Source organism: Scyliorhinus canicula, chromosome 1 (genome assembly GCF_902713615.1).
Source record: "Scyliorhinus canicula chromosome 1, sScyCan1.1, whole genome shotgun sequence".
Taxonomy (NCBI): domain Eukaryota; kingdom Metazoa; phylum Chordata; class Chondrichthyes; order Carcharhiniformes; family Scyliorhinidae; genus Scyliorhinus; species Scyliorhinus canicula.
The window spans coordinates 36,332,543-36,349,896 of record NC_052146.1 but is presented as its reverse complement, the minus strand read 5'-3'; the positions used below and the strand labels follow the sequence as shown (position 1 = coordinate 36,349,896).

At 45.3% G+C, this 17,354-nt stretch overlaps 1 protein-coding gene across 1 annotated transcript in view; it reads left to right on the top strand.

The window, feature by feature from the left end:
- The window catches only part of LOC119956611 (ABC transporter B family member 1-like), a 309,180-nt gene that overhangs the window by 76,328 nt on the left and 215,498 nt on the right, over positions 1–17,354 (top strand). Inside the window, exon 9 of the mRNA XM_038783984.1 lies at positions 12,116–12,251. Coding sequence (XP_038639912.1) covers positions 12,116–12,251 — 136 coding nt within the window. The remainder of the gene's footprint in view (positions 1–12,115; positions 12,252–17,354) is intronic.

Sequence of the window (17,354 nt, the reverse complement as noted above, 5' to 3'; positions counted from 1 at the left end):
CAGTGCTGTTAGGGATGGAGTTCCGGGCAGCACGGTGGCGCACTGGTTAGCACTGCTGTCTCACAGCGCTGAAGTCTCGGGTTCAATCCCGGCTCTGGGTCACTGTCCGTGTGGAGTTTGCACATTCTCCCCGTGTTTGCGTGGGTTTCGCCCCCACAACCCAAAGATGTGCAGGGTAGGTGGATTGGCCATGCTAAATTGCCTCTTAATTGGAAAAAATGAATTGGGTACTCGAAATATGTTTTTTTTAAAAAGGGATGGAGTTCCAGGATTTTGATCCAATGACCGTGAAGGCGCAGCAATATATTTTCAAGTCAGGATGGTAAGTCACTTAGAGGGGAACTTCAAGGTGGTGGTGTTCCCATGTGTCTGCTGCCCTTATTCTTCCGAATGGTATTGGGCGGCAGCATTGAAGGTGCTGTCGAAGGGGCCTTGGTGGGTTCCGTCAGTGCACCTTGCAGATTATAGAATCCCTAAAGTGCAGAAGGAGGCCATTTGGCCATCGACTCCTCGGAAAGGGTGTGTATTCCCTCTTTTGGATGCATCTGAGCCCGTCGCACCTTTTCATGTATTTGTTTTTTTTTCAGTAGTTTCACACATGACCTGGCATATTTTATTGATGGCTCTGAGATCTTGTCCAAACCACCACTCGTTGGGTCTTCCTACCTTTGGAAGGGGGAGTATATGGGCGTTACAGGGGCTTTGTGTTCTCTTCAGCACTCCTTGCTGTAATACTTCATTGATCACTCCCTCTATCCTTTTTTCTGTTTCCGGTGCCAACCTGTATAGTTTTCAGCAGGGCAGGGCAATGTTCTTCTGTAACTGCACCCTATGCGCTGGGGCAGAATGTACTTTTCCAACATGATTTTTATGTTGGGCACATAGATATGCCAGTACCTGGGCCAGGATTGAAGGGAGTAAATGATTGCTCTCTCGGGGAGGTTGTTGTCTTTCAAATGTAGGGGGCCATTGTTCCTCTTTCCAGGTCACTCTGCCCTCCTGTTTGCTGTAAAATTTTATCGGGCAATTTCATCCGTCCATTTCAACATAAATCCCATGTATTACTTTTTTCCTTTGGCCTCTTTGATCAGTTCTCCTATTTACTTTGCCTTAGCGGGATGTCTTACAGCCAATGTTAAATGGGGTTCTGAAGTTAAACCCATCCTAAAAAGGTCCTTCTGACTATGGGTCAACTGTACTAACATTCTTAATCCCACAATACCGAGAGAAAAAAAGGAGTGACATGTAATGATGTCTGCTTTCCTAAGTGACATTGCGCTTGTAAATTGTATGCGTGCTAATCCTCACGAGCATACCAAGCCGTGCAATGGGTCATTATATTCTCTCGTCTGGACTCTATCAGATATTTTAATAGTTGTGCCCAAGGGTCATTAACCTTTTGTAAGACTTCCTGCAGTTTTACATTTTTTTTTACAGTGATACTGTAAGGGTTAACGTTCAGCTGCCAGCATACAACACAGACACAGAGCGATCGGACGCAGGCTCAGAAGTTATTAAAATTTGCAGCGGGTGAGCTCATACTTGAGGCAGTTCTATAAACATTCCATTATCAATGCAATATATTACGCTCCTAATTTGCAGAGTGTCTGTCAGCCTAATAGGGGAAGGTGTCGCTAGGTGTGGTACATCCTTCCTGGGGGTTAAATGCTTCTTGGCCCCTTGCATGATAGCCTCTTTACCTCTATTTGCTAATCAGTGTTCGAGGGACTCATTTCATTCGTTCAAATGATTATCATTATTGGGAACACAACCCCTATTTATGCCGGATGGGACTGCAATCCAACCCTTCAAAGCTGGCCAAGTTGCACCATAAGAGTATTTTAGAAACAGCAAAACATCCCCTGGGAGGGGGCTATAAATACCACACATTTGTCAATTTCCAATGATTGATTTATTCTTAGAGACGTATATTTTTCTTTGTCAATTCAGAAAAGATCAAGGGTGCAATTCTCCGCCCCTACGCCGGGTGGGGAGAATTGTGGGGGGGCCGGGCGTGTCCCGCCACGCCGCCCCGGCACTCACACGTGATTCTCTCCCCCCCCCCCCCCCCCCCCCCCACCAAATGGCGCGCCAAGATATCCGACAGGCCGCTCGGAAAATCGCCGCTCACCGTTTGTAACGGGCGAGCGGTGATTCTCCGACCCGGATGGGCTGAGCGGCCTGCCCAATACGACGTGTTCCCGCCAGCGCCAACCGCACCTGGTCGCTGCCGGCGTGAACAGCGCAGGAACACTGGGGGGGTGGCCTGTGGGGGGGGGGGGGGGAGATGAGGGAGGTAGGAGCACCGGGGGGGGGGGGGGGGGGGGCGCTCTGAAGGGGTCTGGCCCGCGATCAGTGCCCACCGATCGGCGGGCCGGCGTCTCTGAGGGACACACTCTTTTACTCCGCCGCCCCGCAAGATCAATCCTCCATGTCTTGCGGGGCACCTGCATGCGCGGGTGACGTCATTTACGCGGTGCCGGCTGCGTAATGTACGTGGCGCCAAGGACCAGTGCGAGTAAATGACACGCGCCACTCCTAGCCCCCCGGGGGTGGGAGAATAGGGGGCAGGGAGCAGCCTCCGACGCCGGAGTGAAACACTGCGGTTTTCACTCCGGCGTCGGGACTTAGTCTCCCGATGGGAGAATTGCGCCCCAACTGTCTGCTGCAGAACCTAAGGGGACGGAGAACTTGGAATGGTGCCATTTGCATTTCATCACTTGATCTGAAAACTTATTTTGTTCAATTACTTTTATTCATAAAGGCAGTTTCTTTGTTTGAAACTGATTTTAATTTCCAATGTTTCAGTGCATTAGAGAAATCTCAACACAAATCACTTAAGTTATAATCTTGGACTCACAATATCAGACGGCATAAAATACCACCCACTTAGCACTTCATGCTTTGGCTAAAATTAATTGGTTAAACAAAACATAGATTCTCACAGCTCACAAATATCACAGTTAACCGTTAGCCTTATCTCACGACTACAGACAAATCTGAATTCCTTTTTAGACAGGAACCCATCTGTTACGTTTTTACCTTAATCTTCTATTTATTTTTACTCCCCTGTATTTTTTTCGAGATGGGGGTCAGCTTCATTAGATTCCTATGGGGGACATATAGGTTTTCCTACCTCATTCCGTTGCTTTACGGTTGTTTTTTGTTCATTTTCTTACTCATTTTGACTCCCTTAGCTGTCTTCTTTAAGGAGTTCACCTTCTTTCTCGCTTCGGATGTCTTTACCGAGGCTTTAGGACGACCTGTGAGGGAGCGTCGAGTTTATTGCTCATCGTTCCTTTTGCAAAATACTTTAGAACATATATATAACAATAACAATGACTGTGGAAATCATTTACAAATACTACAGGGAGCGCACACCGATCGGCGGGCCAGCGTCTCTGAAGGATGCACTCTTTTACTCCGCCGCCCCGCAAGATCAATCCTTCATGTCTTGTGGGGCGCCTGTGGGGAGGATAGCAACCACGCATGCGCGGGTGACGCATTTACGCGGTGCCGGCTGTGTAATTTACGTGGCGCTAAGGCCCGGTGCGAGTAAATGACGCCTTTCACGAACCTCGAAGTTTGAAAAAAAAATGTAGTCTCTCAGGCACCTTTTTTCTTCCCACGCAGCTATCGTTAATTTAATAGATAATTAATCCGAGCATGAGTTACTGGCCAGTAATTAAGGCTGCCGAGTGCCACTCCCCCCCCCCCCCCCCCCCCCCCACCCTTTCAGCTGGGGTCACGCTATGGCTCTCTCCCCTTCACCTGAGAGAGTCCTATTTATAGAGCCCTTTCGGGGTTAACGTCTCTTTAAATTAGGGAAACTCCTGCCTACTACGCCAATTTGTCGTGGAAATTATAATAAAGACAAATTCTTCAAGGTTTGATTTAAGGAAATTTATTTACACAAATATATTTGCGAAGAGAGAGTGTTCTGGCTTTTTAGCCAGTCCACAACACTCTGAGATTCGATTGAAGGAAGCATATCTTTATAGTCTGAAATAGCAGCTTGAAGTGAACAGCCATGTTTATATAAAAGAGACCTTGGAAAGTACGTAAGATTAAATACGTAGTACGTATGTTCTTGCCTTTGGCTAAAAACAACTCGAGTCAACAATTTGTTATTTTTGGAGGACAATGTGTTATCATAATAAGGATGAGACAAAAATATTAAGCAGTATTTTGTTCATGTTACCTGACCTTATTTTCGTTCAAAAGCAGTGTTAAATTATATAGTCAAGCTTTTCCCAGCATGCTTCTAAGTTGGCAGCTCATTAATTTCACTTCCACACTGACCCTCTCAAAGAATACTCCACCCAATCCACTTACCTGCCCTATCCCAATAACCCCTTAACCTAACCTACACATCCCTGGACACTAAGGGACAATTATGCATGGTCAATCCACTTAACTTGCACATATTTGGACTGTGGGAGGAAACCGGAGCACCCGGCGGAAGGAAACCACGCAGACACACGGAGAATGTACAAACTCCACACAGGAATTGAACCCTGTCGATGGCACTGTGAGGCAGTAGTGCTAACTACTCTGCAACCGTGCCACTCTAAGCAAAACAAAATAAGAGATGGTACACTGCTACCACTTGTGTGTCAATGATGGAGGGGTTGAGTGTTTGTGAACAGGATACTAATCAAGTGGGCTGCTCTGTCCTGGATGGTGTTGAACTTGAGTGTTGGAACTCCCCTCACCCAGACAAATGGAGAGTTTTCCATCACACTCCTGACTTGTGCCTCGTAGATAGTGTACACACTTTGGGGAGTCAGGAGATGGATTACTCATCGCAGGGCTCCTAGTCTCTGACTTGCTCTTATAGCCACAGTATTTATATGGCTGCTCCAGTTCTATTTTTGGTCAATGGTAAGCCATAGGATGTTGATAGTGGGGGCTTCAGCGATGGTGATGCTGTCACAAATTGAGGGATGATGATAGTTAGATTCTCTCTTGTTGGAGATCGTTCGGTGCAAGATTGGGTGGGCTGGGGTTGTTTTCCCTTAAAGGAGAGGTGGCGGAGTGGTGACTTGATTGAGGTGTACAAAATTATGAGCAGCCTAGACAGAGTCGACAGAAAAGATTTGTTTCCCAACGAGGAAAGGTCGATTACCAGGGGGGCATGCATTTAGGGTGTTTGGTAGAAGGATTGGAAAAATTATTCGGAAAAGCTTTTTCACCAGAGACTGGTGAGTATCTAGAATCTACTGCCTAGATTGGTGGTTGAGGCAGAAACCCCCAACTTATTCAAAAGGTACCTGGATCTGTACCTGAAGTGCTGTAACCTGCATGGCTACGGACCAGGTGCTAGACGATGGCATTTAGAATGGCTGGCTAGCTTTTTGAGCCGGCGCAGATATGATGAGCTGAATGGCCTCCGCGTGTGCTGTAACCTTTTATGGTCATTGCCTGACACTTGTGTGGTGTGAATGTTTCTTGCCACTTGTCAGCCCAAGCCTGGATGTTGTCCAGATCTTTGCACATGCACTTTGCTGCTTTTGCACACGGCCTACTTCAGTAGGTGTCGTGAATGGTGCTGAACATTGTGTAATCATTAGCGAACATCCCCACTTCTGACCTTACGATGGGGAGGTACGTCATTGATGAAGCAGATGAAGATGGTTGGGCCTAGGGGGCCTAGGATACTATCCTGAGGAATTCCTGCAATCATGTCCTGGAGCTGAGATTACTGACCAGCAACAGCTACAACCATCTTGCTTTGTGCCAGGTATGGCCGGGATTCTCCGATCAGAATGGGTTATGAGACAAGAATTAAAAAGTCACCTGAACTTAGCCATACATTGAGTTGTGCTGTTGTTCCCTACATAAATAAATTTTTGGAGGCAGAAAGAGGCTACCTTTATATAAATCTGCCAGACTTTCCTGGGCTTTATTCCCCGGCCTTGCAAGTAGATTATTAATCCTTGATCGCGCTTGGGGAACCCTGCTCAATTTAATTGGCCGACCTGCCTTTTGTAGGATGCCCCCTCCTCCTAAACATTAATTTCTACAGCTGTCTTTCTGTTCTCCATCTGTTACTGTCCCAAATCTGTATTTCCTTCATGGTGCCTTTTTTTTTTACAGTTACCCTGCACCTTGACTCCTTCCTTCCTTTCCTTATTGGTACACAGGTCATTTCACCATCATTCTGAAGTTCATAATAATCACATCAAACTACTATGCTACATTGGTTGCCTCCCCCATACTTTTTTATCATTGAGCAAGCACATATGGGAGCGTGTTACTGGTGGGGGTACTGCTATATAGAGGCTGAGTGTCAATTCTGCCGTGGCAAATTAATATCATAAACCAGGTATGCTTGTCAGTGGCAGAACATAAGAACTAGGAGCAGGAGTAGGCCATCTGGCCCCTCGAGCCTGCTCCGCCATTCAATAAGATCATGGCTGATCTTTTGTGGACTCAGCTCCACTTTCCGGCCCGAACACCATAACCCCTAATCCCAGAACAAAAGGCTTTATCCTTTACTTATAAGAAGAGTATAGTATTTATTCTTTCACAATTTTTATCTGATTGATATACAATTTCCTTACTTTATCCATGTCTTTTTCTTCTTTTCGGTACGGAACCAGATGATATGGCCAGGTTAGGTTTATCACTGATAGGAAGTGAATTAATCCATTTCGGTTCAAATACCCATGATTTAAAACCATAGCTTCATCACCTACTTGGTATTCAAATGATTGTACCGACCGGTCTGTCAAAGTATTTTTTTTTAGATCTTCCCAGATTTCAGGCCACACATCAATTGACTTCTCCTACACATACTCTCACGATTTAGACGGGTTCCATGGTCAACGGGACCATACCCAGGAGGGTGAGATGTCCTGGAACTCTCATCAACCTTCCAGACATTGTTTGGGAAGGTGAAATTCCTCTGGTCTAATGGAGAGTTTGGGGTGGGGGGCAGGTGGATAGCCATAAGGTACACAGGCATCATGTTAACCTATTTAGTGGGGTGATCTGTACATTTTTGTAAGCACAGTCTCCAACATTTTGTTTCAATTTTCCACTATCCCCTGAGGATAATGAATGCCCAACAATTCTTGTATCTGAGAAAAAGATTTTCCCTGTAAAATGGAACATTTGATCACTTTCTACCTGTAGTGGTAGTCCCCACCTACAGGTAACTTCACTTAATAGAATTTTAGCAGCAGTGCATACAGTGTTCAATCTACAAGAGAGCGCTTCAATCCAGTTCATAAATTGATATACAGTAATCAAGGGGTATATATAATATCTGTGTTCCATAGAATCCCTATTGTGCAGGAGGAGGCCATTCAGCCCATTGACCCTGCACCGACCCTCTGAAAGAGTCCCTGACCTAGGCCCCCCCCCCATGTAACCTCACCTAACCTGCACATCTTTGGACTGTGGGAGGAAACCGGAGGACCCAGAGGAAACTTGCCCAGACACGGGGAGAACGTGCAAACGCCACACAGACATCCCAAGGCTGGAGTGGAACCCGGGTCCCTGGCACTGTGAGGTGGCAGTGCTAACCACTGTGCCATCCTGTTGGGGGCAGAGGGCCAATAATGTCAATCTGAAGATGTGTACAGGGACCTTCAGGCAGGCAGTCATGCCCTTTGTTGTCCCGAGGCCTTACGCAAAATCACCAGGGGTTCCGTTAGGGAATGAGGCGCTCCTGGGCTTCTCTGGCAACCCGGCCCTGTTCGTGGCACCCAGCCCATGGCCCGTGGCCTTCACCTTTGTGTTCAGTTTTCGGGGAATCCTCCCAGTCGCGCCTAGGTGCGCCATAGCGACGTAGTTGGGTCCTGCTTTCGCTCTCACTTTGTGGCAGCCCACAGTGTCCGGGCCCAGGGGCAATCTCTCAGGTGTCCGAGGTTCAGGACCATCAAGCCCTCCAACCCTTGGACTCCGCGCTCTCTCGGTACATGGCGATGTCCACCGCTCTCTGGACGGTAAGCCGGCTTCCGTAAGGAGTCGTCTTTGGGTACCGGCGTCTCAGAGCACAGAGAAAACAGTCCCGCAAGGATTCAGACAGTGCAGCTCCAAACTCGCATGCGGTGATGAGCATCCTCCAGAATGCCAAAAAGTCAAGGGCGCAGTGGTTAGCATTGCTGCCTCACGGTGCCAAGGTCCCAGGTTCGATCCCGACTCTGGGTCACTGTCTGTGTGGAGTTTGCACATTCTCCCCATGTTTGCGTGGGTTTCACCCCCACAACCCAAAGATGTGCAGGGTAGGTAGATTGGCCACACTAAATTGCCCCTTAATTGGAAAAAATGAATTTGGTACTCTAAATTTTTTTTTTTTAAAAGCACGCCAAAAAGTCACCATTTGATTTTCCTTGAACCCGCGAGGCTGTGTGAAACCGGAACCGGCGGACCATTATTGGGGGCTGCGTGTTAAGGTGTGCTCGATCAAGGCCACAAACCTGGGGAAAGGCTGGAGAAGGTCTGTCCGGGTGCTTGAGGCTCTTGACGAGCGCAAAGATGGGTCCCCGACTGCCACCAACAGTATAACGGTTTGCTTTTCATTTCCCAACGTTTCCTTTCAACCAAAAATGTATTAGGTCTTGTCATCTGTGCCTGCATCTAATTGGTTGAGTTTCCTGATGTGAGACATCTCCCAGTCCGGAGTGGAGGCCTCCATAGGCCTGAACGAACTGGATTGGCGGTAGAACACACGGCAGGCTGCGGCAGCTCCACTTCACCCTCGTCGCCAGTGTAGAACCTGAACGGGAGAGACGGCAGGTACACACAGTTGGGTAGAAATGAACGTCAGGTTTATTACAGTGTACACAAAACTATGAAAGACTATAACTCTTCTCCCCAAAGGGCCACCCTCCCTGACCTGCACCCAGGTCAGAGTTTTTATACTGTGTGGTTTTCCCTTGTTAAGGGGAAAACCCCACCCCCAATTACTGGGGGAGTTCATACTCAACTGTTTGAGGGGGAAATCGAATGGAGCACAGTCCTTAGGCCCCAAGGGGGTTCTAACAGGGTGGAGCAACTATTTCTCTCCACTATGCTACTGTAGTGGTTGGTCGTGCTGTGGGCCGTTAGAACTGCTACTGGAGGGCCAGAATGATGCTCGGATCCAACAAGTTGGGATCTGGTCAATTATCATGCTGGCTGCAATGATTTGCCTCCTCTGTGAGATTTTTCCAATGCATATCACTCCCCACTTTGTTTGTTTTAGTCACTGTAGAAGCGAGGCCTGCTGTTTCCTTAATTGTTCCTCCAGTACCGTGATTTTAAATTGACATTAGGAGTGGTGATCTAGGGCAGCATGGTGGCACAGTGGTTAGCATTGCTGCCTACGGCGCTGAGGACCTGGGTTCGAATCCCGGCCCTGGGTCACTGTCCGTGTGGAGTTTGCACATTCTCCCCGTCTCTGCGTGGGATTCACCTGCACAACCCAAAGATGTGCAGGGTAGGCGGATTGGTCACACTAAATTGCCCCTTAATTGGAAAAAAATAATTGGGTACTCTAAATTTATTTTTAAAAAAGGAGTGGTGATCTTAGTCTGACAGCTTTCCTTAGAGTGCTTCATGCATCTGTTAATTCCTCGCTAAAGTTTAGAACATAGAACAGTACAGCACAGAACAGGCCCTTCGGCCCTCGATGTTGTGCCGAGCCATGATCACCCTACTCAAACCCACGTATCCACCCTATACCAGTAACCCAACAACCCCCCACCCCTTAACCTTACTTTTTAGGACACTACGGGCAATTTAGCATGGCCAATCCACCTAACCCGCACATCTTTGGACTGTGGGAGGAAACCGGAGCACCCGGAGGAAACCCATGCACACACGGGGAGGACATGCAGACTCCGCACAGGCAGTGACCCAGCCGGGAATCGAACCTGGGACCCTGGAGCTGTGAAGCATTTATGCTAACCACCATGCTACCGTGCTGCCCCTAACATTTTCTTTTACATTTTCTTCAGTACAGGTTTTCAGTTCCTCCTCTTGTTGCCATTTAACTATCAGTGAATTGACTTGCAAACAAGTAAAACTTTATTTCTATAACGTTACTGTGTTTTATTGTTTTACTGATCAGAACTTGTTTGTTAATTGTTTAATCAATATTCTGTATGGTAGCACAGTGGTTAGCACTGTTGCTTCACAGCGGCAGGGTCCCAGGTTCGATTCCCAGCTTGGGTCACTGTCTGTGCGGAGTCTGCATGTTCTCTCCGTGTCTGCGTGAGTTTCCTCCGGTTTCCTTCCACAAGTCCCAAAAGACGTGCTTGTTGGGTGAATTGGACATGCTGAATTCTCCCTCAGAACAGGCACAGGAGCGTGGCGACTAGGGGATTTTCACAGTAATTTCATTGCAGTGTTAATGTAAGCCTACTTGTGACACTAATAAAGATTATTATTATTAATTTCTTGATCTTTCTGCATTCGTAACTTGTGTTTCAACATCTTGTTTGTCTCATGCCCAATCATCAGCTTTATTAGCGCAGTTGTTCTCTTGATTTTTCTACTTCCACTTCTTACCATCCACTATCCCTTGAATAAGTATTGCTGCCTCCTTTTTGGGAAACGTTCTGTCAACCAAATCTGCACCTAGCTGTCTGGTATGTTATCTAACTTCTCTTTATATACGATAGAACATTATTCTCAGCTTTCCCTGTCATCTTTTCGTTTTCCATTCTACTGATCCCACAACACTGGGACTTTCATTTCCAGGTGTGAATGATGGCTAGCCAGACACAACCAAGATCCCTAACCACCTGTCCTAGTCTAGTCCTGCCTTGGTATGCCAATTCCAGTTCAGAGACCAGACAATAAATTCCGGATTAGGAGACATTTGATACAGTGGTATTAAGACAATTTATTAAGCACCAGAAGTTATACTTAATAAATGATGGCAATTTATACCCTATTTCAGATGGTTCTTGCTTTCCGCTGAATCAAGTGGCACAAATGACTCATTACTACTTTTCTTTTGAATCTCCCTCTGCCTTCTTCAATTTGTATAATGAACCTGTTATAACCTGCTTGCTTACCATTGGCTGGGGACTAATGACAATCCCACAATCCTGTGGGAGTATGAGCTTCCCCAATGAGGGGGGCGGAGAAATCATTAGCAGACTCCCTGCATATTTAGAGCTGGCCAGTTTGGAACCAGCAGAGAGAGGAGTGAGCAGCAAGGGAAGTTGCCGCTGCTGCTGTTGTGTGTGTGTGTGTGTGTGTGTGTGTGTATATATATATATGTATGTTATTGTAAATAAATGTTATTTCTTTATATCCTGAAAATGCTGGATTCTTCGTGGCCCTCACAAAAGAACCCCTTGGGTCTGTTCTTCTTATGTTTTGTAGCCAGGGCGTCTGATTACTCTATGCATATGTATCACTGCTTTGCTTAATCTGTCAGTGCTTGCATTAATTCGTTAATTGTGGTTACATCCCTGAGTACATAGCAAACCACATATTCTCAACATGTAAACAGTCCATTGTTAACTCTTTCCTCCATAAACATTTGCTGGACTTGCTGACCCCTGTATCCATTTGATTATGGCTGCAAGGTCCACCAACGCATACTTTTCCTGCAAAGCATATTCTGTTTTTCCGGTTGCATTTTGATCACAAGCAGTAATGTAGTTCGCCATTTGTCCTTTATTTCTCTTTTACTATTCATGTTACCAATCTTTATTACAATGTGGTTCAGATTGACTCAAGTCACAGTCAGTATTTCCTCTGTCGAGCACACATCTAAAAGTAACTCTCCATCTAACATGTGGTCACATAAAACATATGTAAAACAATGCACAGCACAAAAAGTATAAAATATATCAAAAGGTTCATATTTTTTACAAATATATACTGTTTATTTAGGTGTTTATGTAGTGTGCATAAATAAGTGTCAGAGTGACAATGTTCGGGATCGCCCATTTAGCTGATGTGTGATCTCTGGGAGGTAAATGCATGGCAAGTGCAGCTTTGGTTATTGCCATCACAACATGTACAATGATGAGGCTTCTGTACTGCACAAAGTGTGTTAGAACTGAATTGTTATGTAAACTAATGGTGTATATAAATTAGAAGATTATGGGAGATTTATTTTCACTGAGAAAGTCATCTTTTTTGCATTATGTTTTTATTGCAGGTAAACCTGTCCATGTTGCTGCGAAACACATTGCAGATCATTGGTTCTTTAGTTCTTATGTTTGTTGTAAGCCCAGCATTGACTGGAGTGCTACTTGCCTCAGTCCCCGTTGTAGCAATAGGAGGGGTCCTCTATGGTGAGTTCAATTTCAGCCTCATGGTGCAATTTGGTGACTGGAGAGAGGAAATTGGCATTATTGGATCATATTGACATCTAGAAGCAACTAACAGTCAGTTGTTGCATATTGCTAATTGCTCTCTTGTTACCATAATGTTTTTTTTTCCTTTTCTGTTTTTTAATACTTTACCCCAAGTGTTAAACACATTTCCCTCTACTGCGTTCAGCTTTATTATTGCTATTAGGCTAGTATTACATTACTTCATAGAACTTGATTTAGGTTAATGGTGCTGTTTCTACCACATCAGTATTACCTGATACATAACATTATATACAAGTCCATGCCAATGTTTATGCTCCATATGGAAGCTTCCATCCACTCATCATTATCTAATCCCATCAATTTATCCGCCTATTCCTATCTCCCTTATGTGCTTATCTAGTTTCCCCTTGAATACATCAATGCTAATTGCTGCACTACTACTTGTGAGTTCCACATTCTAACTACTCTCTGGGGAATCATGTTTCTTCTGAACCTTTAGTAGATTTATTGGTGGCTACTTTATATTTATGGATTAAAAGTTTCTAGTCTCTCTTCACCCTTCCTGGAAATAATCACTCTAAATCAACCTTATCAAACCCTTTTACAATCAAGACTTGTATTAGGTCATTTCCCCTGTCATTATTTCTGGAGAATAGAGTCCCAACCTATTCAGACTTCCCTGATAGAGTCCATAGAATAGAATTTAAAGTGCAGAAGGAGGCCTATTGGCCCATCGAGTCTGCACCAGCTCTTGGAAAGAGCACCCTACCCAAGGTCCACACCTCCACCCTATCCCCATAACCCAGTAACCTCACCCAACACTAAGTGCAATTTTGGACACTAAGGGCAATTTAGCATGGCCAGTCCACCTAACCTGCACATCTTTGGACTGTGGGAGGAAACCGGAGCACCGGGAGGAAACCCACGCACACACTGAGAGAATGTGCAGACTCCGCACAGTGACCCAAGCCGGGAATCGAACCTGGGACCCTGGAGCTGTGAAGCAATAGTGCTAACCACAATGCTACCATGCTGCCCGCAAGTCATAATGTTTACAGCATCGAAACAGGCCCTTCGGCCCAGCTTGTCCATGCCGCCCAGTTTATATCACTAAGATGGTCCCACTTGCCCGCATTTGGCCCATATCCCTCCATACCCACCCTGCCCATGTAACTGTCTAAATGTTTTTTAAAGGAAAAAATTATACCCGCCTCAACCACTGCCTCTGGCAGCTTGTTCCAGATGCGCACCACCCTCTGTGTGAAGGAATTTCCCCTCTGGTCTCTTTTGTATCTCTCCCCTCTCACCTTAAACCTATGCCCTCTAGTTCTAAACTCCTCTACCTTTGGAAAAGATGGTGACTATCTACCTGATCTATGCCCCTCATTATTTTATAGACCTCTACAAGGTCACCCCTGAGGCCTCCTACGCTCCAGGGAAAAAAGTCCCAGCCTATCCAGTTGATGGTTGTAACAACTCCGTTCTGGCATCATTCTAATAATTTGTTTTGCTCTATGCAGGTTTAATGTAACTTCTCTACTTTTCAATTCTATTTCTCTGAAATGAATTCCAGTACTGATTTCTCTTGGGACTTGATAACATTGCAGTGATACACTAGTCACAAATTGGCATCTTAAGGAATATTTAAGCCCACCTCGCAGGGTTTCAGTCTTGTCTCCTGAGATTCCTGGATTCCTGAGTATTTACTCGAGCACAAACTCAGACGCACAAGTTCAGTGCTTCGGCAAAATCAAGCAGAACACTTATGCTCCAAAGGGGTACCTTTGCTCCAACGTTTGGCTGCTTTCTAGGATCGTCAGGGCTTCTCTGAGCCCTCTCTGATTACCAGGGCTTTCCTTGAGCTAATAGCTACCAACAGCCCCTTTCTTTTTTGGAGCCTCTCTTCTCTGCTCCTTTTTAACTGAACTAGGACCTATTCCTGGCTTGTTCCCTTCTGGTATTCTTCTTTTGGGATCTCTCCTTGTCCCCTCTCTGGGACACGACTGGTCTCGATGGCGCTCTGGGTTTTCATGCCATTTTTCCTTGTGCACAAGTGCACTGGGTCAAAAGAAATATAAAAATGTTGGCATGTGCATATGCAACATTCTCCCAGACTGCACTGGGTCAAAAGAAATATAAAAATGTTGCCATGGGCATATGCAACGTTCTCCCAGACTGCACAGCGTTAAGAACCTCACTGAAGTTAAATGCGAGTGTATCCAAAGCCCAGAAGGGTAACTTGGAACCAGTTCTTAGTGATGTATCTTTTCAATAATGTGATAATGTGAGGAAAGATATGCAAACCAGTGAGGAAATGTCCAGTCTTGTTGTAATCAACAATAAAATAATATTTATTAACTTAAAATAAACAGACTACAATAAAAGAGACACTATCTCAACACATTAACCCATTCCCATTTTTTCTTTTTCATTTGTTCATGGGATGTGAGCATCGCTGTTTGGACAGCATTTATTGCCTGAGGGCATTTAAGAGTCAACCACATTGCTGTGGGTCTGGAGTCACATGTAGGCCAGACCAGGACAACAGATTTCCTTCTCTAAAGGACATTCACGAACCAGATGGGTTTTTATGGCAGTTGACAATGGTTTCAAGGTCATCATTAGACTTTTAATTCCAGATTTTTATTGCATTCAAATTCCATTGCCCTGGTGGGATTCGAAGCCAGGTCTCCAGGGCATTATCCTGGTCGCTGGATTGCTAGTCCAGTGACTATATCACGACACTACAGATCCCCTATTTATGTTCCTGAACTCTGAGATATGTCCCTTGTTCCAAAACAACATCCCACACAATGTAACTCGTGTGAGTTAAAACAAGCCAATAGTTACGACCTACAAGTTACCGTTAGGTTTGGAAAAATCTTTCTTCTGTTCATCATATTTGTTCTGAGTTATCTAAAAACCAGCAGCCTTTAGACCGAGTTCTGTATTTTCTGGAAGAGCGAGCTGCTTGCTAGTTGGGGAGCACGGTAGCACAGTGATTAGCACTGTGGCTTCACAGCGCCAGGGTCCCAGACTCAATTCCCAGCTGGGTCACTGTCTGTGCAGAGTCTGCACGTTCTCCCTATGTCTGCGTGGGTTTCCTCCGGTTTCGTCCCACTAGTCCCGAAAGACGTGCTGTTAGGTAATTTGGACATTCGGAATTCTCCCTCTGTGTACCCGAACAGGCACCGGAATGTGGTGACTGGGGGCTTTTCACAGTAACCTCATTGCAATGGAAGCCTACTTGTGACAATAAAGATTATTATTATTAGTTGTTTCTCTCTCTGTCTTTCTCTTTCTTTCTCTGTCTCTCTCTCTCTCTCTCTCTCTTTCTTTCTCTCCTTCTCTGTCCTATCTCCAATTAACCCTGCTATGGATCTATTGATTTTTCCCTTTGATATCCTATCTCAATGACACCTTAGACCAGACTTCTAGTGTAAATCATATTCGTATCTCTCCACTTTGAACTTGCCTCTTCTACAGCTCTATCAGCTAATTTCTATACACCATTTTTCATCTCCTCCCCCCCCCCCCCCAGCCACTTGCATAAACACCCTTTTTTCCCTTGTTAAACAAATTTGCATATCAAAAACTCTTCTACACAGATACAATCTTATCAGTTCCATTCTTCACTATTTTATCTACATCTTCAATCTTTATTTTACTCAATTCTTAAAACATCCTTTTCTAAAAGAGCTTGACAGCATGTACAAAAGTTTTGAGACGCATCTTGAGTTGAAGTTCCCCAACTCCGCTCTGAACATTAATGTAAGCTTGGGTTTAGCACAGTGGGCTAAACAGCTGGCTTGTAATGCAGAACGAGGCGAGCAGCGCGGGTTTAATTTCCGTACCGGCCTCCCCGAATGTGGTGACTAGGGGCTTTTCACAGTAACTTCATTGATGTCTTCTTGTGACAATAAGCGATTAGTATTATTATGAAGTGAAAGAAAGAGATCGTTTAGCCATTAAACCCACAACAAACCATAAAAATGCAACATTAGGCATTTTTCTCTCGTGCAGTTATTCGGGCTTGCATGCGCACCCCCCTCTCCCCCCAGGAGAGTTAAAGTCATTTTTTTTAAAGTTAAAGAATACGTAGTTAAGTGTTCTTTGTACTTCAGACCTAGATTTTAAACACGACAGCCGATTCGGGTTAGCAGGTTTCTTGGATGTGGTCAGATGTAGAAGATGGTGCAGTTATTACGAGATCTCGGTTTGCTGATAGGTTTCTGGTAGAGTTGGCATCTTGAACCTGCTTAACACCCTTATCCTGAAAGCGAGACAGAGGAAGAGAGAGCCGCCTTTAGCTTTTTCCTCAAATATTTTCTTGACACCCCTTGGGGCACTTGCAATCTCTCTCTAGTGGCTGGGTTGCCTTGCTTTGAACTACTTCTCCTACTATGTATTTCCAGTATGTCTGAGGCAGCCTTTGTTTCAATATCCAGTACTTTGCATTTTGAATTTCCTGAGGCAGTTACTGGGTCCAATAGGTATCTGGATTATCGGAAAAGTCTCTCTCTTCACACTGCCCTGAGGGTGATTTGTTTGATTCTGACCTTCACCGTGGAATGTGGCCTTGCATTTTAAGCAGTTTCCTCTGTCTCAGTTCAAATGCAAAATTTTCACTGAGTTAAATGTTAAAAAGTCGTATTTTCCAAAATTAAAGTAGCATAGAATCATAAAATCCTTTCGGTGCGGAAGGAGGCCATTTAGTCCATTGAGTCTGCACTGACCTTCTGAAAGATCACCCTACAATGGCCAATGGCCCACCCTATCCTAATAACCCCATCTAAACTTTTGGACACAAAGGGGCAATTTAGCATGGCCAATCCATCTAACCTGCACATATTTGGACTGGGAGCAAACTGTGGAAGAATATGGGTGGCACGGTAGCACAGTGGTTAGCACTGTTGCTTCACAGCGCCAGGGTCCCAGGTTTGATTCCCAACTTGGGTCACTGTCTGTGCGGAGTCTGTATGTTCTCCCCGTGTCTGAATGGGTTTCCTCTGGGTGCTCCAGTTTCCTCCCACTAGTCTCGAAATACGTGCTTGTTAGGTAATTTAGACATTCTGAATT